This window comes from Bufo gargarizans, chromosome 9, assembly GCF_014858855.1.
Source record: "Bufo gargarizans isolate SCDJY-AF-19 chromosome 9, ASM1485885v1, whole genome shotgun sequence".
In the NCBI taxonomy this organism is placed as follows: Eukaryota; Metazoa; Chordata; class Amphibia; order Anura; family Bufonidae; genus Bufo; species Bufo gargarizans.
This window is the reverse complement of record NC_058088.1, coordinates 27,658,135-27,682,670: the sequence shown is the minus strand read 5'-3', so window position 1 is coordinate 27,682,670 and position 24,536 is coordinate 27,658,135. Positions and strand designations below refer to the sequence as shown.

The 24,536-nt window shown below is 42.7% G+C and overlaps 1 protein-coding gene across 5 annotated transcripts in view; it reads left to right on the top strand.

Annotated features, from left to right (window-relative positions):
• The window catches only part of DMPK (DM1 protein kinase), a 37,896-nt gene extending 14,663 nt beyond the window's left edge, over positions 1–23,233 (top strand). The window contains exons 3-15 of one of the 5 annotated variants that reach the window (XR_006391204.1): positions 5,476–5,559; positions 5,672–5,767; positions 6,931–7,079; positions 7,169–7,262; positions 7,343–7,543; positions 11,620–11,883; positions 12,233–12,309; positions 12,400–12,502; positions 13,520–13,644; positions 14,347–14,456; positions 14,894–14,995; positions 15,409–15,479; positions 16,404–16,474. Coding sequence is in view for 3 of the 5 variants with exons in the window: in XM_044305326.1 (XP_044161261.1) it covers positions 5,476–5,559; positions 5,672–5,767; positions 6,931–7,079; positions 7,169–7,262; positions 7,343–7,543; positions 11,620–11,883; positions 12,233–12,309; positions 12,400–12,502; positions 13,520–13,644; positions 14,347–14,456; positions 14,925–14,995; positions 15,405–15,479; positions 16,404–16,490 (1,536 nt within the window). In the remaining 2 variants the exon portion in view is untranslated. Of the gene's footprint in view, positions 1–5,475; positions 5,560–5,671; positions 5,768–6,930; positions 7,080–7,168; positions 7,263–7,342; positions 7,544–11,619; positions 11,884–12,232; positions 12,310–12,399; positions 12,503–13,519; positions 13,645–14,346; positions 14,457–14,893; positions 14,996–15,404; positions 15,480–16,403 lie in introns of all 5 variants that reach the window. The other 4 variants (XR_006391203.1, XM_044305327.1, XM_044305326.1 and 1 more) reach the window with 4 other exon arrangements.
• The last annotated feature ends 1,303 nt before the right edge of the window (positions 23,234–24,536 follow it).

Below are 24,536 nucleotides of genomic sequence, written 5' to 3'. Positions count from 1 at the left end.
CATCTCTCTATATCCAACTGTATTGCTGTCCTCAGAACGAAGATACAGTCGAATGCTGCTGCGGGGAACAGGAGAGGTGTCCCTGCCCCATTGTTTCCTCTTTTAGGCCACAGCTACTAGGCCTGTATTGGTTAGTAAGAAAAATTGTGGTGTAGCCCTAGTAACTAATCTTAGGTTTTTTAAGGTGGCCACACACACATAAAACACCTCATTTATCTGACAGCTGTTTCTCAGGGGTCCACCATAGGCATGCACACATTTAGCTCAGCTAGACATGCCTGTTTATTTTAATGGGGAAAGGAGACTAACACACTGTCAGTGTAACAGTCACGTCCACACACACACAGGGGGGAGGATAGTGACCACTGTGCTCCACCCTCATCCCTGGCCCTGCCTACTTGCCTCACGAGTCCTGATGACAGGGGACAACTGGACGGCAGTCCCAAACTTAGAATACGTGTGGGAAGGACAGACAAGACAAATAACGGATAGTGAACGTACTGGGTCAAAACCAAGAGGACAACGCAGTACAGAGGGATAAGCAAAGAAAGGTCAGGAGAAGCCGGGGTCATAAATACCAGGAGAGTCGAGAAGTACCGAAGGAGTCCTCAAAGAATAGTCAGGTGGAAGCCGAGGTCAATATACCAGGAAGGATGCGCAGTACAGGAGGAGCAGGCAAAGGCTCGTCAGGGAACAGGATCAGGTAAGTACACAGGTATCCAACAACTGCCAGGAACCTAAATTAACAGGCAACCTGTGGCCAGCAGGCTGCCTGTATTTATAGTGGGGAGTGAGGGTCATATGACGTGGCCAGCGTCACATGACGGACAGACCGACCAGTCGAGCATCGAGTGATCAGCTCGGCGCTCAAGGCAGACCTAGGAGCAGGGAGCCTCCCAGCTAGCAAAGCCGCCCTGGGAACGAGGTCAAACACAGATCCTCGCTCCCGAAGCTAAGCAGCAGGTCTGCGGCTGATGGGAGACCGAGTGCGCCTTCGGAACCCCGTTACAGTCAGACACCTCTGCCTCTGTTGGCAGCTTATCTCCTCCTCCAGTTAAAGGCTTGGTAGCTGAAACGCGCGTCGGGGTGGACACTGGACCCCTCTCACTTATGGGTATGGATTTATCTCTGTTTGTTGTACTTTATTAATGTTTATACCATTTATGCCTATTTGGCATCCTCTGGATACTTTCTATATATATTAACTTGACAATTATTATGTATGCATCATTGGATTGTATCCTGCGTTATGACACATGTATTATGTGGTGGTCGGGGCCTAGTCTTCTTTGCGGTCTGTGATTAATGTTTTATTATAGCTTTTTGATAAAGAATTTATTGTCTGCTACCAATGAATTAAATAAACATAATATTTTTAGATATACGTTTTATGATGCACATATATATATATATATTTTTTATATACGTGATAGATTGTCAGCTGACCTGCCAAGATTTTTGGGTTCAACTGATCTTTGTGTAATGTGTATGGTTTTCAACCCAAATGGCATATTTAGACCTTGAGACATAATTTAGGATTATCACCAAGTACTTCATTTGCAGAGTGCTGTTGATTGCCCCTTATTAGTGCAGAGTAGAGAACTGACTTGTCTGAGTGAAAGGCCTTTGTCTCGAATCTATTCTTCTTGTGGGGAGCACCTGTTACATGGAAGGAGCCTTATAGGCATGCAGTGCTCCCCTGGGAAAAAGGTATGCCAATTGACTCTCTTTCCAATACTGAAAAGAAGGCTGAGCCTTTGGAGCTACCAGTTGGAAGGTAGCTATCCTATAAGTCAGTGGTCGACCTTTAAACAGGCCTTGAGACATATATTGGGAGTATAGCTAATCCAGTACCTCATCTGCACAAAACGGTTTCAGGGTGATTGCCCCTCATCACTGGAGATCAGAAAGGCGAGAGGCCTTTGTTGGGGATCTGAGTGGTACTAATCTTCTTGTGGAGAGCTCCTGCTAGGTGGAAGGTGCTTTATAGCCATGCAATGCTCCTCTGGGAAAAAGGTATGCAAGTTAACACTCTTTTTCCAAAACAGAAAAGAAGCCAGAGCCTCTGGAGCCACCAGTTGGAAGGTAACTAAGTCAATGGTCAAACTTTTAAATAGGCCTTGAGACATAAGTTACGATTATAGCTAATCCAGTACCTCATCTGGAGACAGCTGTTTCTGCAGTTGATTGTCCCTCATCAGTGCAGAGCCGAAAGAACTGACTTGGCTTGATAAAAAGCTTTGGTTGGAGATCTGGATATTATTCCTCCTTCTAAAGAGCAGCGGTGAGCAGGTGTGATTACACCTAAGCTGTCCCATTCATTTCAATGGGATGGCTTGATCCTATGTAAGTGTATAGGAGGAAGCCGCCCCATTGAAATGATGTCATCAATAAAAATAAAATAAAAATAACTCGGACAACCCCTTTAAAAAAAAAATTGGCTGTCCATGATTTTCGGATCAGTTGTCCAGAAAAATTTGAAAATTAGGCTGGCACTGCTTGTTGTGCAGTCATCATTAGACCATCACTGTTTCCCAGCTGACTAAACACTAGGGTGGAAGAGGAAGAGCTGGACGAGGATAAGTCCTAAAATATCCTCTGAACAGTTCTTGTGACCTTTAATTATCTGTTACTACGCATTTTTTTTTTCTTACCCTGATCATCTGTTCAATGATAGGACATAGGAGACTTTAATACTGTGAGTTATATCAGAAAGAACCTAATCCAAGGACAGAGCTGTTCAAATAAACCACTCCTGTTCTATGACTGAGCTTTCACATGGCAACCTTTTTTGTTATTGAAAGTCTGAGTGCATGCTTCTTTCTACCAAAGTGCAAGAAAAAGTCCAGCGTACTACACAAAAAAAGTGCAGAGGAAGCGGTCTTGCAAAAGCAGAAGGGGCACAGCCTATTCCCCATCCCTCCAAGCCAGGGACAAGTAGTCGCCCCTAGTAGAAGCTTATGGCGAGATATGGTTCTGTAGCATCTGTCACTCAATCATTCTTCATAGCTCAGAGCTACTACACACTTGACCTTAGCCCAAAGGCTGAGAAGCAATGATAGCTCAGAGCTGGGTTATGGGGGCATGAGGGCAAGAAACCTCCAGGATGTACATCCATAAAAACATTGCATCCCGAACAAAGAATGTAGCCAATGAACACACAGTGAGCTTAAAGGGTTTTTGCCATCACATACAATAGGGGCATATCGCTAGGATATGCTCCCATTGTAAGATAGGTGTGGGTCCTACCTTTAAGACCCGCACCTACAACAAGAATGGAGCGGGGAAATGAATGGAGGGCACACTGCGCATGCACAGCCGCCCTCCATTCTTTTCAATTGGGCTGCCAAAAATGGCCAAACGCTAGCTCGGCTATTTCCATCTGCCCCATAGAAATGAATGGGAGCAGGGGCCGCGCGTGCATTGTGCGCTCCCATTCACTTGTATAGGAGCAACCTATGGTGGTGGACAGATCCCAGGAAACCCAGGGTCCACCTGCCACAGCTCTCCCCGCACCGTTCTCCCTGTAGGTGTGATTCCCAGATTTTGACCCGCACCTATCAGACATTGGGGCATATCCTAGCGATATGCCCCCATTGTATGTGATGGGAATACCCCTTAAAAGGCTATGTACACCTTCGGAGTGAGCTATGATGAGTGTTTATAAAGTCAGAGAGCAGAGATAAAGAGCCGGTCAGCTCCCCAACTGACAGAGCAGAGAGAAAATCCAGAGGCTGCTACTAGAGCATTTCAGCTATGTACAGAAAAAAAGACTCCATATTTTTAATAAAGACCAAGTGAAAGATATGATTTTTAGCTCAAAATGAGTACAATGCAATAATTAAAAACAATTGCCCCCAAAGGTGTAACATAGCCTTTAAAGGCATTCTCTGGGACCATACTTAAAAAAGAATTCCTTTTAAAGGGGTTCTCCAGGATTTTCATATTGATGGCCTATCTTCAGGATCAATATGAGATCGGTGGGGGTCCATCTTCCCAGAACCCCCTAGCAGTTTGAGTAAGCTACGGTGCTTACAAGATCTCTGGTGAGCGCCGCAACCTCCTTACAGCTTACCATGCAGAGGCTGTCCATTGGATAGCAGCTGTGCTTGGTGTTGCAGCTCAGCCCCATTCACTTGAATTTGACTATCCTGAGGACAGGTCATCAATATAAAAATCCTTGAGAACCTCTTTATCTGTGGATAGAAAATGTTTCCTAAATTACTTACTCCTTCATAGTAGCGCCATTTTCTCTAATGGGCGCATCCAGGTTCCACCACTTCCTGTGACATCCCGGTCGAGACACAGTCTTCTATTTTCCAGTCTGTGCAATATATGAGCATCATCACTGACATCACCTGTACTGAACTGGTGGGCAGGGGGAGCATGCGATGGAACAGATGCCGACGCAACACATGCTGAGTTTCTTTTGCCAACCCAGCCAGAAATTTCAAAACCAGAAGTTCAGGATCCAAACAAATGTAGCAGTGAGGCAATTACTACTCAAGCATAGCGCTACAGTACAAAAAAAGCATTGGGGCTGAAATAGACATTGTCTAAGGGTAAGCTCAGCGATTAAAAAGAACATTTTTATCCTAGAGAACTACTTTAAAATTAAGAGAAAAAGTCATGACAGCCAAGACAACAGACTAATTAAAACATTTTGTTTGATGTTTACAAAAGCTAGAAGGCCCAGATAAATTAAGGTGTACTGTATTAGCTCAAAGGAGTAAAAGTGCATGCAAATGCAGGATCCCATCCCTATTGATTTCAGGCACCCCTTCTGTATCACTTCTGCACCTCGGGCTTTCAAACTCCCCAATTTCTCTGGAGTCGTTGTGGCGCTAATGTTCACATTTCTAAATCAAAGCAAGGCAACATACATGATCCCTGGGACTCCTTCTGAATTGGTGAGAAGATCATGGTTGGGGGCCACTGGGTAAACCATTGACTGATATGCTTAGTCTTTAAATGGAGATTTCTGAAGTTAATGGCCTGTAAATAATCTACTTGCTTGTTATAAATTGACCTTTTATTGGGAAATGTTTTCTCCTATTCTAGTTAATAATCGTAGCTTGAAACTCTTGGGGCCTAATGCCAAAAATGAGCTGGGTCACCAGCGAACAGGCGTCATCCTTGCATTCTGCTGAAATGGTATCAGATTGACGGGCGTATAAAGATTATATAGACAATGCAAAAGTATTCACATTGTGTTACAGCGTGATGCCCCCACATACAAATAATGGCTGCTCTCTTTTATAGTATTAAGACTTTTGGACCCCCCAAGAGCAGTGGCCCGGTTGCTGCTTCTGAACCATCTACGGCTACTTTGTACAGACAAAATTTGTACATACCAATTTCCACATGTTAATGTGAAATATCTGCTCTGTTTTGATTGTCTATGAGCTTTCATATTGGTTCTCTGCTGAACAATATCTCCCTTGTGTTGATGGATTTGTCTCCTCTTCATTTCAGGTTGCAGTTGTGCGGAAGAAAAGCAACGCTCAGGTTTACGCCCTGAAGATAATGAACAAGTGGGACCTTCTAAAAAGATCAGATGTGAGAGGAGAGGACGTATAGAGGGATGGTGTGTGGGGAGTAGTGGGACAGTGTATAGACCAAGGACAGAAAGTGAAGAGGTCTCATGCCCATGTCCATTTTCTTTCTCTAGGTTGCCTGCTTTAGAGAAGAGCGAGAAGTTCTGGTGAATGGAGACAAGAGATGGATAACGCAGTTGCACTTTGCCTTTCAGGATGATAATTATCTTGTAAGTTTTCACTTATACTACAGGACACATGGACATGTTTGGTATTTCAAGTCAGTCCCATTCAGGTGAAGCACCTGGCTTTCACCAAAATCTGAAATTTCAGGTTTGACTGCAGTTGATTCCAGTGCCCTCATTACTTCCAACCAGATAAAACTTACATAAGTCTGCAAAGTTGAGATTTATGGTGCTCCTTGGCAAGGTCTTCGTCCTGCAAAACTAAATTAACACGATAATTTGTTTCCATGAGAAAAATAGTACCCGAATAGGATAATTGTAATGTGATGAAACTGAAAGAGGATATTTTAGGAAATGTCACATGACACTTGACTTGCAAAACAGCGATGTTTTACTTATTGTCACTTGACTATTTAACAGGGTACACGTAAAAACTTCAGTAACACAGTGAGCAACAGTAAGTCTCTCTTAGGTATAGGCCATGGTACTCAGGTGTGTGGCTTCTTTAATGGTCTGTGGAATTCGTCACACAACACAATGTACTAAATTAGAACAACATAATCACTGATGTCTTAGTTAATCATGCTATTAGTACACCAGGTGCCTCCTGCTTTTTGATGATCTCCTCTGCAGACATCAGTTAGTCATTTTGCTGCTTCTCATACACATTGAGTGGCTGATCCCTGCAGTCTCTGATGCAACCCACATGTAGGCTTCACACGTAGCTACTTCTCCTGGTTCTTTTCATGCTCTTCACACACTTTCCTCAGTTCTGCCTACTGCTTGTCGCAGGGGATTGTGCCTTACATCAGACTCTGTACCACAGGAACCAGATTCCCTTGTGTAATGACCTCCAATAAAGGCTACACATGGCCTCTTTAGACACTATTGCTGAGACACTATTTTGATAGGCCATTTCCTAAGGCAGAGGAAATTCAAATGATGTCTTAGGGCCTGGGCTATACTGAGACGTTTTGTAGAACTACTTATCTACTGTATCTAGCTCTCATGCATGTGGAGTTTTAGGCAGAACACCCACATCTCAGCTTACTGGCTCCTGTGTGTATTAATGAAGAACACTCCACATCCCAGTTTACTGGCCCCTATGTGTATTAATGAATGAAGAAAGGCCGAATATAAATTTTGGGTTTCTTATTAGATAGATCTCCTGCTACTGACTGATGACCAGTAATACTTCTCTTTTCTAGTACCTTGTGATGGATTATTATGTGGGAGGTGACCTTCTATCCATGCTCAGTAAGTTTCCAGATGGGTTTCCTCTACACATGGCAATCTTCTACCTGGCTGAGATGATCATGGCTGTTAATTCTGTCCATTCTCTGGGTTACATACATAGGTGAGAGATGTGCAAATATTTATTTATTGCTATGACCCATGTAAAATAATCTTTATTTACCCTTACATTCTTTTCTTCCTATTCCTCAGAGATATAAAGCCAGACAACATGCTGTTAAACCGGTCAGGACATATCCACCTTGGTGATTTTGGTTCTTGTTTGAAATTACGCCAAGATGGCACGGTATGTTCAACCTAGAGTTTACTCCTGGTGCCCTTCAACATATAATAGGTTTGACTAAAGACTTCTGACTTTTCTTGAAGGTGTCCTGCTCTGTTGCTGTTGGAACTCCTGACTACCTATCCCCAGAAATTCTTCTTGCCCTTGAAGACCATACCTTGTCTTACAGTGTTGAATGTGATTGGTGGTCTATAGGGGCCTGTGCCTACGAGATGTTCTTTGGACACCCTCCCTTTTATGCAGAATCTGTTGTGGAAACATATGGAAAGATTCTTCACTATAAAGTAAGTAAACTCAAGCTGCTGGTATACCAGACTTCACTTTATGATACTTTCCAAGGCCTGCTTTATACGTTTAGAAGACCCATTTTCATTTACCCTATTAGGAAGTTAGTAAAGGGAGCTCCTATGTTCAGGATCCTCATCTGTTCTGGAAGACCTGTCCAGTCCAACATTACACAGACATCCAAGTGACCTAAATGGGTTCTCTGGGGTTTTGATAATGATGGCCTATCCTTAGGATAGGTCATCAATATCTGGTCTGAAGGGGTTTGACTCCCAACACCCGTGCCAATCAGCTGTTCTGCGGCAATGGAACTACACCAGTTTACTTTGACGTGAATGGGAGTAGTGCTAAAATAACCAGCTCTAGGCACTACACAGTGGACAGAGCTGTGTAGTTCTACCACCTTTTTACAGTCCCAGAGCTATGATTTGAGGGAGAGTGCCAGAGATACAAGTAATGATTTGGTATACCATGTCTGTCAAGAAGATGATCAGCTGTGTGGGTACTTGAAAGCAAGTGCCGAATTCCCCTACAGCGCTGCTACAGGAGAAGCAAAGCATTATACACTGTATGGACATGCTGAGTCCTCCAGATCAGGAGACTCTCTTTGTAGCTACTCTCTGCTATGGCTAATACCACAATGTTAAATAAGGAAATTAGAAAATGGGTTATCTTAAAGCTTATGCACACCTTTGGGGGTATTTTTTTTTAATGATTGCATTGTACTCACTTTCAGCTAAAAATCATTTTTTCAATTGGTCTTTAGTAAAAATAAATGTTGAACCCCTGTCTTTGTGCAGCCTTGAGTTTCTCTAGTAGCAGTGTTTAAAATTTCACTCTGTTCCATCAGGCAGCTCAGCTCTCTGACCTCCATAACACCCATTATAGCTCAAATCTTATCCTACTAATAAGAATATGGCTTAAAAATGTGTTTATGACCTTTTAGTAATTTAGAGATAAGGTTTATTAGATGACTGGCAGAAAGTAAAGTAAAAGTAAAAAGTACGATTCACACACATAGAAAACCAGTTAACCTTTTGTGACAGAACGGCTCAATATTTGTAATAAAGACCAATTAAAAAAATTATTTTTAGCCCAAAATGAGTAAAATTCAATCATAAAAGAAAAAATTGCCCTTGAAGGTGTACATAGCCTTTAAAGGGTTTCTCTCAGCAGAAAATGGTTATTAACCTGGCTGACATTAGTGATGTACTAATGTCAGCTGAACATAACTATATTAGTGCCATCTCACTGCCTGCCCCCGTTATTGAGAAAAAAATTACGTTTATAATATGCAAATGAGCCTCTAGGAGCAGGGGGCGTTTCTCCTGCTCCTAGAGGCTCCGTTCTCCCACCTCTGGCCACGCCCTGCTACACTTGATTGACAGGTCCAGGCAGCGCTGGTCTCTTGCCAGCCCTGTCTGCCATGGAAATCTCGCGCCTGCGCCGTCCTGTTTAGTATTTGGCGAAGTGAAGTGAGTGAAGCCGTCAGCCGGCGAGCGTCCTTCACTTACTGCACCTGCGCCAAATACTGAACGGGTCGGCGCAGACGCAAGATTTCTAGGACAGACAGGGCCGGCAAGAGGAGACCAGCGCAGCCTGGCCCTGTCAATTAAGTGTAGCAGGGCGTGGCCAGAGGAGGGAGATCGGAGCCTCTAGGAGCAAGAGCAATGCCCCCCTGCTCCTAGAGGCTCATTTGCATATTATACAAGTTATTTTTTCTCAATAGTGAGATGGCACTAATATAGTTATGTTCAGCTGACCTTAGTACATTACTAATGTCAGCCAGGCTAATACCCATTTTCCTGCTGACAGAAACCCCTTAACCCCTTAAGGACGGGCTCATATTCTCCTTAAGGACCAGGCCATTTTTTTTGCAAATCTGACTGGTGTCACTTTATGTGTGAATAACTTTAAAACGCTTTTACTTATCCAGGCCATTCTGAGAATGTTTTTTCATCACATATTGTACTTCATGACACTGGTAAAAGGGAGTCAAAAAAAATCATTTTTATTTATAAAAAATACAAAATTTACCAAAAATTTGGAAAAATGTGCAAATTTCCAAGTTTTAATTTCTCTACTTCTATAATACATAGTAATACTTCCAAAAATAGTTATTAATTTACATTCCCCATATGTTTACTTTATGTTTGGATCATTTTGGAAATGCCATTTTATTTTTTGGGGACGTTACAAGGCTTAGAAGTTTAGAAGCAAATCTTGAAATTTTTCTTAAATTTTCCAAAACCCACTTTTTAAGGACCAGTTCAGGTCTGAAGTCACTTTGTGAGGCTTACATAATAGAAACCACCCAAAAATGACCCCGTTTTAGAAACTACACCCCTCAAGGTATTCAAAACTAATTTTACAAACTTTGTTAACCCTTTAGGTGTTCCACAAGAGTTATTGGCAAATGGAGATGACATTTCAGAATTAAAATTTTTGGGCAAATTTTCCATTTTAATCCATTTTTTCCAGTAACAAAGCAAGGGTTAACAGCCAAACAAAACTTAATATTTATGGCCCTGATTCTGTAGTTTATTGAAACACCCCATATGTGGTTGTAAACTACTGTAAGGGCACACGGCAGGGCGCAGAGGGAAAGGAACACCATATGGTTTCTGGAAGGCAGATTTTGCTGGACTGGTTTATTTACACCATGTCCCATTTGAAGCCCCCCTGATGCACCCCTAGAGTAGAAACTCCAAAAAAGTGACCCCATTTTGGAAACTACACCCCTCAAGGTATTCAAAACTGATTTTACAAACTTTGCTAACTATTTAGGTGTTCCACAAGAGTTATTGGCAAATGGAGATAAAATTTCAGAATTAAATTTTTTGTAACCTTGCCTCACAAAAATGTAATATAGAGCAACCAGAAATCATATCGCAAAAAAAAAACGCTTGCGCCCCCCAAAAACGTGTGTGTGGTTGGGTAAGCTGCAGCACCCCTGGGGGGGGGGGGGGTCTAGGGTCGCACAGCTGAGTGATCAGGGTGAAGCCCAATAAAAACACTTTTTTTCCCCTTAAACTATCCCTTGGTCTCCCAGCCTAATCTAACCTTTCCCTAAACCTGTCCCTGCGAACTTTTGAGTGCCAGATGGCACTATGGTGGCTCACGTGGGGGTGCTGGGCTCAGAGGTGGACGGACGGGCTCCTCTCTCCTGGCTCCATGGAAGCAGTGTGGAGAAGAAGAGCAGAGCTAGGGGAAGTTAACGCCCGCCCGTCCAGCCAATAGGATGCGATCCTGAGAGGTCATGTCACCGCATTGTCACAGAGTGCCTGCTGAACGATTTCAGCAGGCACTCTGTTCCCATCACCGCCTGCCACGCAGCGGTGATCAAAAATACACAGGGCGTACCTGTGTCCTTAAGAGGTTAAAGGGGTTGTCTCACTTCAGCAAATGGCATTTATCTAATGTATACTTATTGTCTATATTTCCTCCTTTGCTGACTTGATTCATTATACACTGCTAGTATCCAGGGGTTATGACCACCCATCCAGCAGCGGTGGTCATGATTGCACACTGTAGGAAAAAGCCCTGGCCTCTCTGCACTGCAGCAGTGGCCTAAACCCCTGGAAACAAGCAGTGTATAATGTGATGGAAATAATGAATCCAGCCAGGAAAGGAGGCAATATGGACAATCACAATTCATTAGTAAGGGCCTTGTATTAACTGTATCTACATGTTAAATGCCATTTGCTGCAGTGAGACAAACACAAAGAATATTCCATCTTTAAGAGCAGTACATAATTCTCTTCCAATCTTCCAGACCTCCCTCTATTTTTCTAGCCTAGATGGCACATATGTGAACTGATTATATTGTAATTAGTCTCCTATGGGGTACAGGCATAGAAGGATATTCCATTTCCATTTTAATTTCTGCTATACCTTATGCCATTCTGTGCTCGTACTTGTACATTTGCCAAAACAACGGGCAAGATGTTGGGCTGATGCTAGTTTTTGGATGCCCTTGCCTAAATAATGGGCCATACTATATTTCCTGACCTGAACATTTACAAAATAACAGGTCAAGGAGCAGATCTAGTTGACTCTTACATTTCCTTTCCAGGAGCACTTTAACTTTCCCTCCTCAGTGAGTGACCTACCACCAGAGGCCTTAGATTTCATCTCATCCCTAATTTGTGACCGTGAAACCCGCCTGGGCGTTGGTGGACTCCAGGATTTCCAAACCCATCCACTATTTGTTGAGATCGACTGGGAAAGGTTGCGGGAATGCACTCCACCTTTCGTTCCTGAGTCAACGGGAGCCACAGACACTTCCAATTTTGATATCGTAGAAGATAAGCTATCAGAAATGATCAGTGGGGGCGGAGTGAGTATATTTATGCATTATTGGTCAAGTATTAACTGAATTTTCCATTTTATTATCTGGCAGACTTTGCACTCAACCAAATAATATGAAAACCATAACAAGGCTTATCATATTACTTATTACAAATATTCTATTCTAAATTAATATACGGGAGGTTCTTATTCAGGACCCTCATCTACAAACCAAAGAGGATCTTTTTCAGTCTCTGGAGGACACAGTGCACCCATGCATCACATTGATTTCAATGAGAATTGTGCAATACCACCTTTCTCCTGCAGTGGCGCTGCAGGGTAATTTAACACTTGCTGTTAAATGAAGATGAGCAGCTCTTCTCTATTCTTCTTCTTAGGAAACCATATCGGATGTTGGGGACAGCTCTCCTCTTGGAGTCAACCTTCCTTTTGTTGGCTACTCATATACATTCAGGTAAGAGCAATGGGATCTTTTGTTTGAGGTTAATGGGCACCTATCATTGAGCTTTCAAGCTTTAGTAAATAATGCTTCTCTGTTTCCTAGGGAGGACGGCAGGGATCATGTTTGGGGAAACTTGAGAAACGCATGTGCATGTAAATTGGGATCACATCCAGACCTTCAAAAAATGAGCCATGGGGAGAACTTGGTGAGAAATCTTGCCCTATACAGAAAGCAAATTCTATGCGAGACATTTATCATACCCCTAAAAATGTTTCTGCAATCAAACAGTCCCCCCACATGGGGATAACATCATGGGGCACGGGGCAGGGGGTGCATGGAGGCATTTCTTAGAATTTACGCCAGAAAACTGGTGTTAATTATAGCTGAAATTCACTCGGCTGGGTAGATTTCAGTTCTGGAGCACAGACCAGCACTGTCATCAACATCAGAACTGTGGAGGCCTGACACCTCGGACCCCCATGATCAGATGTTTGAAAGGGCTGCAGCACTCTGGTGAGAGCCACATCCTCTTCCTAGGCCAGTGATGTCAGGTTTATTGGTCACATGGCCTAGGCGCAGCTCAGTCCCATTCAAGTGAATGGGGCTGAGCTGCAGTTCCAAACACGGCTGCTCTCCAATGGATAGTGCTGTGTTGGTAAGCTGCAAGTAGGCCGTAGCACTCAAGCAGCTGATTGGTGGTCCAAGTGTTGTACCCCCTCCAATCTGATATTGATGACCTATGCAGAAGATAGGTCATCAAAATCAGAACCTCGGAAACCCCTTTAAGAGGTCTCTGCCTCTAAGGCTAGCGCACCCAGCATCTTCCAGGTAGCGGCCGGATCTCCGCTGGACCCCATTATAGTCAATGGGGTCGGCAGGTATTCCGGTAACATCCGGCAATGCAGGAGCGAGAGAGTTTCGGCAGGTTGTTCTCCGCCGGACAAGCCTGCCAGAGCTAGTCATTTTAATGTGAAAAGTGCCATAACAGTTGTTATAACAGGCATCTGACGCAGGGGAAGAGAGATTATAAAAAAAAAAGTATAAAATACTGGTGTTAATTAATTTTCTCCAGTGTTTATACATTGCATGTCAGAATGAAAATGCAAAAAATCCACAGGCTTTATAAAAAAAAAGGTTAGATAATGAATGGATGTAACAGTCTCATCTTGGACAGTACATCTAATTTAGGCATGATAACAAAACGTATATCTCATACCTCCAGGAATCACATTTGGATCCCTCCTTGTTATCTGAGTTGCGCAATGCTCTGCAGAGTGAGTCAGAGGCCAGGGAGGCTCTGTCTTCTGAAATTAGCCTCCTTCAAGCAGCCAATCAGAGCCTGGCCAGGTGAGAACATCTGTCAGTCCATTGAAGATGATCTGTAAGGAAGTAAACATGTAGACACTTTCTTGACCTGGGCAATGTTATCCATGTTAGCAATCTGCTTGACCTTTAGTCATATATTATATGTATTGTAATGGTGTTGTGTTTTATGTTTTTGTCCCTCTGGAAGAGAGCTAATTTGCATACTCTTTGCCAATGGAACACTGCCAAAAAGCTTAATGCAAAGATAGTTCGGTCTTTCTACTGAGAGCCAGTAAACAACCCCGCCCCCCCCCAAAGCCACATGAAGGGCTTCTCATCTATCCAGCCAATGCCGTGCTCTGTACTGAAAAGTGCTATATTTTTGTGCTTTGTTTGCGGTGATGGGACCTGAACTTCAGTCCTGTTACCATAACTCATCATAGAGCTGTATGGTGCGGCAGCACACAGGCTATATCCATGCACCGATCCATGCAACAACTCCTTACCGCAGACATACTGGTGGGGAAGACTGGAGTAGTAAGTGCCCCTCTTCCAGGGACTGGTTGGGCTTCCAGCAGTTTGCCGTCCCCTAGATCATTACTCTATGACATTGATGGACTTTCTCATCCATTATACATATAGAAAAAATCAATACATGAAAGGGTTGAAGCTGATTTGGCCAATGCTCAACACCATCATGGCTTCGGTGCATTACTTCTGGTTTTACTTTGGTTGTCTTCACAGTCGCCTGTATGAAGCTGACCAGTTGAACTCTGAACTCCAGAGCAAAATCTGCTCATTGGAGCAGCAACTAAAAGACAGAGAGAGAGGTGAAGAGGAAGGAGAAGAAAGAGGTGAGGAAGAGACTCAACTTAATTAAAATCTAATGGTTTGTACACATGAGGTATAATGCAAGCATCTCAGCTGAGTGCCATAGGGCTATGTTTATTCTATGGTGAACACCGCTAGGACACCTTTCGGTCATAGCTATGGTAAGCATGCTTCAGTGCTGTAGGGATCATATGATCCTGGTCCAGCACTTCAGTTTATGTCCTTAGGAGGCTTCTACCATAGTGAGCAATGGCAACTAGCTGTCCAGCCTTGGCCACCATGCAGTCTAATACTGGCTACATGCTTGATTTCTTTTTACCTTCTATGTACAACACTACCGCACTGCTATACTGACCATTCATGATGTATTTTGCCATCTGTCTCAACCCAACTTACAATCCTCTTTACATAGCTGTCTTCTGTATGCATCATTGTAAATATCTTCCTTTCTTCTAACAAGCCTCTGATATCTGCCATCCAACCTCTTACAGAAAAACATTTCCTACCCCGAAGATGTGAAACCTGCAAACAGAAATCTGAACCTACCTCTAGGATTAGACAAGTGAGATTTCTATAGGAACTGGAAATGGGAGTCAAGCTGGGTATTTTAATTCTAGGGGATGGTGGAGGGAAGAAGAGGGGTGGCAGCTCACTAGGGACTAAATTTTGGAAAGAGGGCCAGTAGCACAGTATGTTCCCAGGCAGGATGACTCTAAAAGTGTCTTGGGACTTTGGCCCAGTTAAATGACTTTGTGTACCTGAGACTCATAGACAACCCTGGTATACAAGTCCAGCCTTGTATAACTTAATAAAGGCCAAAAATAGGGGAACTCCCTTAGAGATTGACAGTAGACTGCTTGTTGAGATGGACATACTTTGTCTAGTGGGAGATGTTTTTTGGGACATTGGAAGCATTAGGAATATTTAAGCCCTGGACCTGACTCCAAACCTTTGTCTATCTTCTCTCTCAGCTAGATAGCTGTATACCTTCCTATTGCCACCCCTTAGTGACACCAGTTCACCGTCACATGCTGCTCTTCTCACGGGTATGTCACATGCATGTCACCTAATATGTTGTCCTATGTTGATCGGGGGTGACTCCCACCCAACCCTGTTGTGTCGTTGTGGTGTTAGACTGGTCTTCTGTGTCTGTTTCGTCCCTGTGTGTTGGGAAGTGGGAATAGATGAATGATTCTGTATGTGCAGAGCAGACTCTAGAGTCCTATCCCTCTTTGTTGTCTTTCAGTGTTAATTCGGCATCATCAGTATTTTTCTATGAGCTAACAAATTCGAAATGGTTCTTCATGGGCCCATGTGACCATCTGAGTATAGAAATACTCTAACATCAGGAATGATGAAACTTTTGTAGTCGTAGATCTAGTTTTTTATGAGCAGATTATCTGCAATCTAGAAAACACCGGGGTGAAAAGAGTTTTGCAATCCATCACATCATTTAGAATCTATAATTTTACATACATTAGAAGGCAATGCACACATTCAAATCATAGTCAAACCATTTCAATTACATTTTTTTTTAGTAAATTACATTTTTATTTTTACATTCTACAACAATATTAATATTTCTTTTTTTTCCCCATTATTCTCTCTTTTTTACCTTAATTTTTTTATTTTAAAGGGGTTGTCCACATTATTACAGCTGATGACCTACCCTTAGGATAGATCATCAATATTAGATTGATGGGAGTCTAAATATTTGCAACCCCGCCAAATCAACTGTTTAAAGGGGGGTGCGACTCTCATGAGAAAAGTTTGGTGTGTGCAGTGTGAACCAGTTTAAACAATGATGAGGCATGTGTGTGTGGCCCCTCCAAACAGCTGGCTGGTGTTGGTGCTGAGCGTTGATCCCTCACCGATCTAATGATCCTAAGGATTTTAAAAACCTGGATAACCCCTTTAACATAGCTGAACCTTTAACAATTGACTTATCTTTGTGTCACTGTCTTCCACAGGTACCTAAACCCAACTCTGGCTGGGTAGGATATCTCCTGCACCTGAGCATGTGGTCCTTGAAGTGGATGGTGCCTCCAGTCCTCTGAGTGACATCTTTGAGATACCATTTTCAAAGACATTAATAACAGAGAGAAGGAGTAAAAAAAAAAGTGACGTGTCAAAAACATCTAATGACCCTTAATAGCACTGTGTCCATGTTTACCATGCGCCCCAGACAATAGTGCCTGCTTGCTTGTCAGGCTGAACAAATGGGTTACAAAGTTGTAGTTTTTTTCACCTATTGGCTGCTGACCTTACTAAAACCAAGCTTACCGTCCTAACTGTTTTCAAGATGGTTGGGTTTTGGTTATTGGATTGTTTTTGGAGGCCATGCTTCCCATTAGCTATTAGATATACTGATACAATTGGCATTTGTGCATTGTCGGATTGGGGGTTCCTTGGCCCATCAGAGGAGATGATTCTGAATGACCGCTTTCCATCCATTTTAATTGCATCATGAATTTGTTACATTTTTGAATCAACTCCTAAGAATCCTAGTAGCAAATGATTGTCTCCAAAGTCAGCTCCAAATGGGGTTGGACCCCTTTAATTGTGCCAGAACCTGGGCCGACCAGAAAGAAAGTCCTCCAATCCGACTCTGTATTTGTGCATACTAGATTAAGGAACAATAACATTTCTGCAAGTTCCTGCAGGGCAGCCCAGCTAATTCTATAGCCTAACTCCCCTGACAACTTTCACATACAAAAATTAGTAGTACGTACTTTTGCAGAATCTGCTGATATCTTTTCTTTCAGCTCCCCTTTCGTCTCTGGGCTTTCTGCAGATTTGGATTCTGCAGGGGTTTCTTCCTGCTGTACAGGGGACTCCCTCTCTGTGCCACACAGACTTGTTCTAGGCTCGTCTAACACATAAAACAGGAGACATGAAATGGCTACACCATAGATTAGTGATGGCGAACCTTTTAGAGACCAAGTGCCCAAACTGCAACCCAAAACCCACGTATTTATTGCAAAGTGCCAACAGGGCAAATTAACCTGAATACTACAGTCCAATAGAGTATATCTTCCATTTAGCTATAATAGCCTGCCTACATTCAATCCAGACCCCCCCAGGCAGGCCCCCTGTCCAACATACAACATATACATTTACTACACTTTTTTGACACTTGATATGCATATCAAAAGTATTGATAGCGGGGGTCCCAGCTCTGAAACCCCTGGTGTTCTCTATAACGAGCAGTCTGAAGCGCTCAGCAGAGTGCTGCTTCTCCTCACTGCTGGATGATGAAGATGTCCCATAGACTTTATATTGAGACTGTCTTCACTACAGCGCTCAGCGGTATGGAGAAGCACCGCTCTGCTGAGCGCTTCAGTGGGGGTCCCACCTCTGAGACCCCCGCTAAAGCCCACTGCCCACCACTGAGACATCAAGGCCGCTTACCGTGCCAGGTGCCTCTGGGTGAAGATCGCACACCACTGCAGGAGCCTCCCCCACCACATCTAGAAAGCGGTGTGCCGAATGCTCCAGCAGCCCGCTCAAAGCAACCAATAACAAAGCTCCTTTTTGCAGGTCATGCGTGCCCCCAGAGAGGGCTATGAGTCCCCCCTCTAGGTTCGCCACCACTGCCATAGATTATGTCTCTTCAGAGTAAAAAAGCATGGGTAAAAGGTGGGAGAACATGGGTTATGCGTTATGTGTGGGCAGAGAGGGAGGTTTGCAGGAGGCATTATGCCTAAAACAAAGTCAGCTGGGAGTTGTAGTTCATAGTAATAGTCTTCTTCTAATGAGATTATCCATAATCCTTATCTGCATGACGTGTGATTTGTTTCACTGTCACAGTCTTAACACAAACGCACAGACACACATAAGAATACATACGCACAGACAGACCTCACACGCATTGTGGTAATAGATCTTAAAAAGCACAATTTCTGAGTAAAGCATCCTTTCCGACCATCCGCCATATCTGGGAATAAACCGTGCCCATCTTATGTCTTAAAAGTAGTAACACTCCCATGTTACCCACGGCTTAGTGTGATAGGCAGGAATTGTAAAAACTGGTCCTGCCCAAAAACGAACAAATGACCGTAGGGATTGTCCCCAGTTCCCCACATGCCTTAGGTGTGTGACAATTTTGGGCAATGTCAATGTTCTTATTTGCACTAGTTTTTATAAATCTGTATCGATTTATGTATGATGATCTATTTAAGTACTCTACTCTCATACATTTATGGCATATGCACAGGGAGCATCCTGTAGCTATACCATAAATTGTTCAGGTGGTAATAACCTTTTAAAGAGAATGAAAAAAAAAAATCCTGTTAAAGGGGTTATCCCATGATTTATGTAAAAAATTAAAATCAGACATCATATAGTACATGAGAATCTCTTTCTAACAAAGCTATCACAACAGCCATGGCCTTTTCGTACATGCATTTCTGATTAGCTCTACAATATTGCATCCCCTGCCCTAATATGTCTACATCATTCTCAGGAGCCTGAGAAAATTGAGTAAAAATTGCAGTGGGAGCTGTAAGACCTCCCTGATGTAGACCAGACTCTTCTGTCGTAGGTTTCTGTTTTCTTATAGCCTATAAGCTTTAGCTTTTTCTTTGAGAAAAGTTAGATCCAAGGCAAAAATTACTTTATAATGCGAAGTGTGGTACTTAGGGTACCGTCATAAACACCTGTTTTGGCAAGTTAAGAGGAAAGGGTGTTCTGGTAGGGTATCTACCTAGGTTCTTTGTACCTACAAACCACTGTGCCTTAGATACAGGGCAGCAAACCAAATCTTGGTTTTGGTTGAGTATTGATCAGATCCGGTGTTGTTGGGAATAAGATTTTTAGAAATTCCATTCACAATTTTTTTTTTATTTTTTTTACACACAGCATACCATTTTTGGCTAGGTGTATGAGCCCTCAGAGGGATCTCCCAAGACAAACAAGTCAGATCATAGAAATTCAAAGGTGAGAATCTAAATTCTGAGACTCTCACAGGTCCAGTGTATACACATATACAAAAAAAATTAAAAAATCAGTCATTGCAGCAGGGGAGGTCAATCTTCTACAGCTGGCCAATATTTGGAGTAGAGAGCGTCATCTTTAAAAATTGGCTCATATTTAGGACTTTAAGGGTGTGTTCTCATGGTCCAACCTTGGCAAAAAAATAATAATGATATGCCGCAACATGTGAATATACAATAATAGCAATAGGTACGCCAGTGCAGCACCATCATCATCATGTCAGCAGTTGTCCGATCTGGATCAGTAGCAGAGGAAAGCTGTACAAATCCCACCCTGGCTGGAGTCCTCTCAGTAGGTCTTCTTCATACTTTATTATTAGCTACTGCTGGCCATAGGGTTTTATGAGTAATTACCTATTTATAGGACTTGCTTTTCCAGCAAGGAATGCGGACATACAAACATGACCCATTTCATTAGGGAGGCATTTGTTTTGACTGGTATTTCCCACGCATTTCAGTGCTGTTATGCGGCCTCCATAAAAGACTGCTTTTCAACAGTTCATTAACGGAAATGGACCAATGTTATATTTGTATAACTGGGTATGGGCAGCAGGGACAATGTGTACTTTTTCACAGTTGGTATAGCTATAGGGAGTGCAGAAGTAGTAGTCACAACCGGACCCTGATGCCTGTGGGGCCCTCTGCCACATAAGAATACACTAGTATTATAAATAGAACACGATAGCTAAGGTACTGTGTTACAGATTTCACTTTGGGCCACCAGTATTAAAAGCAGAACATGATAGCTGAGGAACCAAGCCAGATTTCACTTTGGGCTAACTGTATCATAAATAGAACATGATGGCCGAGGGACCGTGTTACAGATTTGACTTTGGGCCACCAGTATTATACGTAGAACATTATACCTGAGGGACCGTGTTACAGATTTCACTTTGGGCCACCAGTATTATAAATAGAATATGATATCTGAGGAACCAGCTACAGCCTTGACTTTGGGCCAACTGTATCATAAATAGAACATGATGGCCGAGTGACTGTGTTACAGACTTTACTTTGGGCCTATGCACATTGTAGGAAATTTATCGATTTCATGGAGCTTTTTTTTTGAAAGACATCTTTAACTTTACCATATCATACCATTATCAACCAGTATACAGCAGATCGGCCACCCACAGATGAGAACAGGTGGGTCCAGGTGGTGTTATGCATAGAAGAAAGGTGGCCCCATAATAAAAATCAAAATGGGCCAATCCATGATGTGGTGCTGTGTTTTGCCACCCTGGACAGAGTAGTCCGCTGTCTGTTTCCACACCATTTTCATGCCCATTGGGCCAGTTCTGCAGTCTTTGAATGAAGTTTCTCTGTAGAGTACTGTCCTCCATAGGCTCTTATCACCCAGTAGCTAAGGGGATGGAGTGGGCTTCTACCTCCAAGGACCCCATAGCACCCACTTGTTCTGCCTCTATAGCATTTTATGCATTTGGGTCCAGGCACTAATGTGAACAGAGGCATGGTCAGCAGCATTCCATTCAAATCAATTAAGGTCTTTTAGTTAGTAGGTTTCTTGGCCTGTGGTCCAAACACTTACCGTACATAGACAGTGGGTACACTTTTCTTCAAATGAGACTTAGGACTAGATTTTTGGCAGATTCCCAGTGACCTGTCCTGCTTAGGGATTTATTACAAGGACCAGACGCTGGTTTCATTTGTTCCAGAGAACTTTTAAATAGAATAAGCGGTGGCAAGAGGCCCAGATTCCAAGAGGGGCTTCTATCTTTCCAGTGATATTTAGGCAAAGTATATATGGGACAATTAAAGGAAACCTAGCAACCAAGGAACATCCATTGACAACAACAGTCTCAAGTTATCGTCGTTTTTTCCTGTTCTATGTATGAGTCTATATATCTTATGACTGAGGTGGAAAATATACAGCATATAAGGCCATGTACTGCAGCAGGGTTATACGTGGCCAACTATCTAACCCACCTAAATACAAGAAGACTTGATAGATATAGGCCCCCTGCCACATAACACAGCAGTATTATAAATGGCACATTACAGATTCTGTATTGGGCCTAGGTGCTCCAAATTAGGCTTCCTCTTCTATAACATCCCATTGGTGCCAAATATATAGTTTTTCCCCCCGTGCTGTCAGACCAAAACAATAGGATATTGCCACTCAGTGTCTTGACCTACTAGATTTTTGTCTTACAGATCTGTCAATTTTAGAAAAATCTGCCAACAGCCAAATGCCAACGGGTGCCCCTAGATGCCATATTTCGATCAGATAGGTAGGACAGATTTGTACCTATGTCACCCTGTCATTTACACTTTCTGCATTCGTATGTTCATTCCTCAAAAGTTAGAACATGTCCTATACTTTTTTTTCTGATACAGTTTTCTGAGCTAGAGCAAAAAGTGTATTCCAGTAGGTCATCAGTATCAAAATCTCAGAAAACCCCTTTAATTTCTAGGTGGAAAACTGTGCATGAAATTTTCAAAATCATATCTACTTTGCAGGCAGTGTATTACATAAAAATCATCACGGAAAATCCATGCGTAATGCAAACAAAGTACGTATACCCTCAGGGTTGTTTCCACAGGGAGGCCCAAACCTTAAAGAAGCAGTCCCACAAGATTTTTATTCTCTGATCTGTTAGAAAAGTCCTGTAGCGAGGGTAATCATCTTACCAGTGACTGTATTTGTGAGTTATCCCCTCCCTTCTGATCCTCAGCTGTGTCATGTGAAAATCTGACTGCCCAAATAAGGCTACATGCACACGACCGTTGTGTGTTTTGCAGTCCGCAAAACACAGATGGCGTCCGTGTGCGTTTCGCAATTTGCGGAACGGCACGGACAGCCATTAATATGACTGTCTCTTAATATGACTGCCACGGAACAGAGCAACGGATGTGGACAGCACACGGAGTGCTGTCAGCATCTATTGCAGCCCTAATGAAGTGAATGGGTCCGCATCCAAGCCGCAAAAACTGCGTCTCGGATGCGGACAAAAACCTTGGTTGTGTGCATGAGGCCTAACAGCATCTTGTGTGTGGACAGGAAGCCAGTTTCTCTATATATTCCTATGGAAGCCTGATTGTCAGTCTCAAAGGAAGTATTAGAAAAGTAACTGACTTCTAGTCCTGTGTCAGTTGGAGATCAGAGTGCTGGTCACATGACACAGCTAAGGATCAGAAGCGAGGTTATAACTCTCAAATACAGTCACTGGTAAGAAGATTGCCTTCACTACAGAATACATTATGCACACTTTTAACAGGTCAGAGAGTAAAAAAATTTGTGGAAGTGCTACTTTAAGGGTAGATTTTCTGCTGTATAATTGCAGTTGCTGTATAATCCACAGCAACATCAAAGTGAATGAGCTTTTATGAAATCCAGGCAAAAATTGACCTGCGGAACGAGTTTCAAATCTGCAGCATATGCAATGTATAGATTGAAATCTGTGGCAAATCTTAGATTTTGTTTTCTGCAATTACGTTCATGTGAACATCCCCTTAGGTAACACAGACACATTTTAACTTCAGTATTACATTTTTCAAATCTACCGGACCCAACGTAGATTATGATAGAACCCTATAGACATTGATCTGAGCCGTTCAGTACCAGGTGGGTGGGGGGCAGAATGGTCTGGATCTTATCCATATCAGGGATGTTGAAAATGATAGCCTATATGAAACTAACACTCTGAGCAAGTTGTCAGCAACCTTGGCCACTTTTGAAGAATGTATATTAGGAAGTGTTTTTTGGCTTCTTAAAATGCTTATACAGCGATTTTTCAAAATATAGTGCTCTTAGCCTTTTTCGTTAACTAGTTTCTTTAAAAAACGGACTTTTATAATATGTAAATTACCTCTCTACGAGCAAGTCGGGCGGTTACTTGCTGGTAGCAGCCGCATCCTGCTTTCAAAACCCCCCCCCCTCCTCCTGTTGATTGACAGGGCCAGCAATTGCTCTCGTCTTCTGGCTGGCCCTGTTTGCGTTCAAAATCTCGTGCCTGCGCCGTATCGGTCTTCAGTCGGCGCAGGCGCACTGAGAGGAGGACGCTCGCTCGGCCGCTCCTTCCTCAATGCGCCTGCGCCGATGACGTCACATCTACACCCGGCGCAGGCGCATTGAGGAAGGAGCGGCTGAGCGAGCGTCCACCTCTCAGCGCGCCTGCGCCGACTGAAGACCGGTACGGCGCAGGCGCGAGATTTTGAACGCAAATAGGGCCAGCCAGAGGAGGAGAGCGATCGCTGGCCCTGTCAATCAACAGGAGGAGGGGGCGTCTTTATGAAATGAGGATGCGGCTGCGGCTTACCGCCCTATTTGCTGATAGAGAGGTAATTTACATATTATAAAAGTCCGTTTTTTAAAGAAACTAGTGAACGAAAAAGGCTAAGAGCACTATATAGTGAAAAATCGCAGTATAGGATTTTAATTAGCCAAAAAACGAAAAATTACTTTTGGGGGGTGACAGAAGCCGTTTAAAAGAAATGCCCACATTTGGAAATGGAGCCAGGGACAGTTATTTCTCAACTTCTTCCTTCATGTTACAGATCTAGATTCGTTTTCTTAAAGATGCACTGTATTGTTCCTTGAATATCAACTTTGCTTACTCAGAAAAGCATTCCGAGTTTACTCACTGCATGCTGCCAAATAGTGTACCTGTGAATGTAAGTCCCACGTTGTAAATCACCAAAACCAATCCCTGAGAATTTCGTTTACATGATACATGAATGAATTTTTACCATTTGCTCTATGCACACAAGAGTGTTTTATTTTTATATCTATATAGATGTATATATATACCTGTTTATATATAGATATATATAGATATATGAATCCAGATGTAATATATTTTATTTATGTTTTTGTTACTACCAAGGTTATGTATATATGCCTATTGTATATATGACTGTATATATTTGGAAGAAAGCGAACATGTGTGTGTATAGTAGGTTAAGATCAATGTACGAGTGGTTCTCATAGATGTCTGTATTTATAGATATATATAAATTGTGTGAATTTAAGTGGTGAATAAAAGATCAAAAATATATGAATTGACATGTGTGCCCTGCATTTCTTTTCTCTTATCTCTGCTAAGCTCCTTTCATACTGGTTCTAATGATATCCATTGTTCTGCTTTG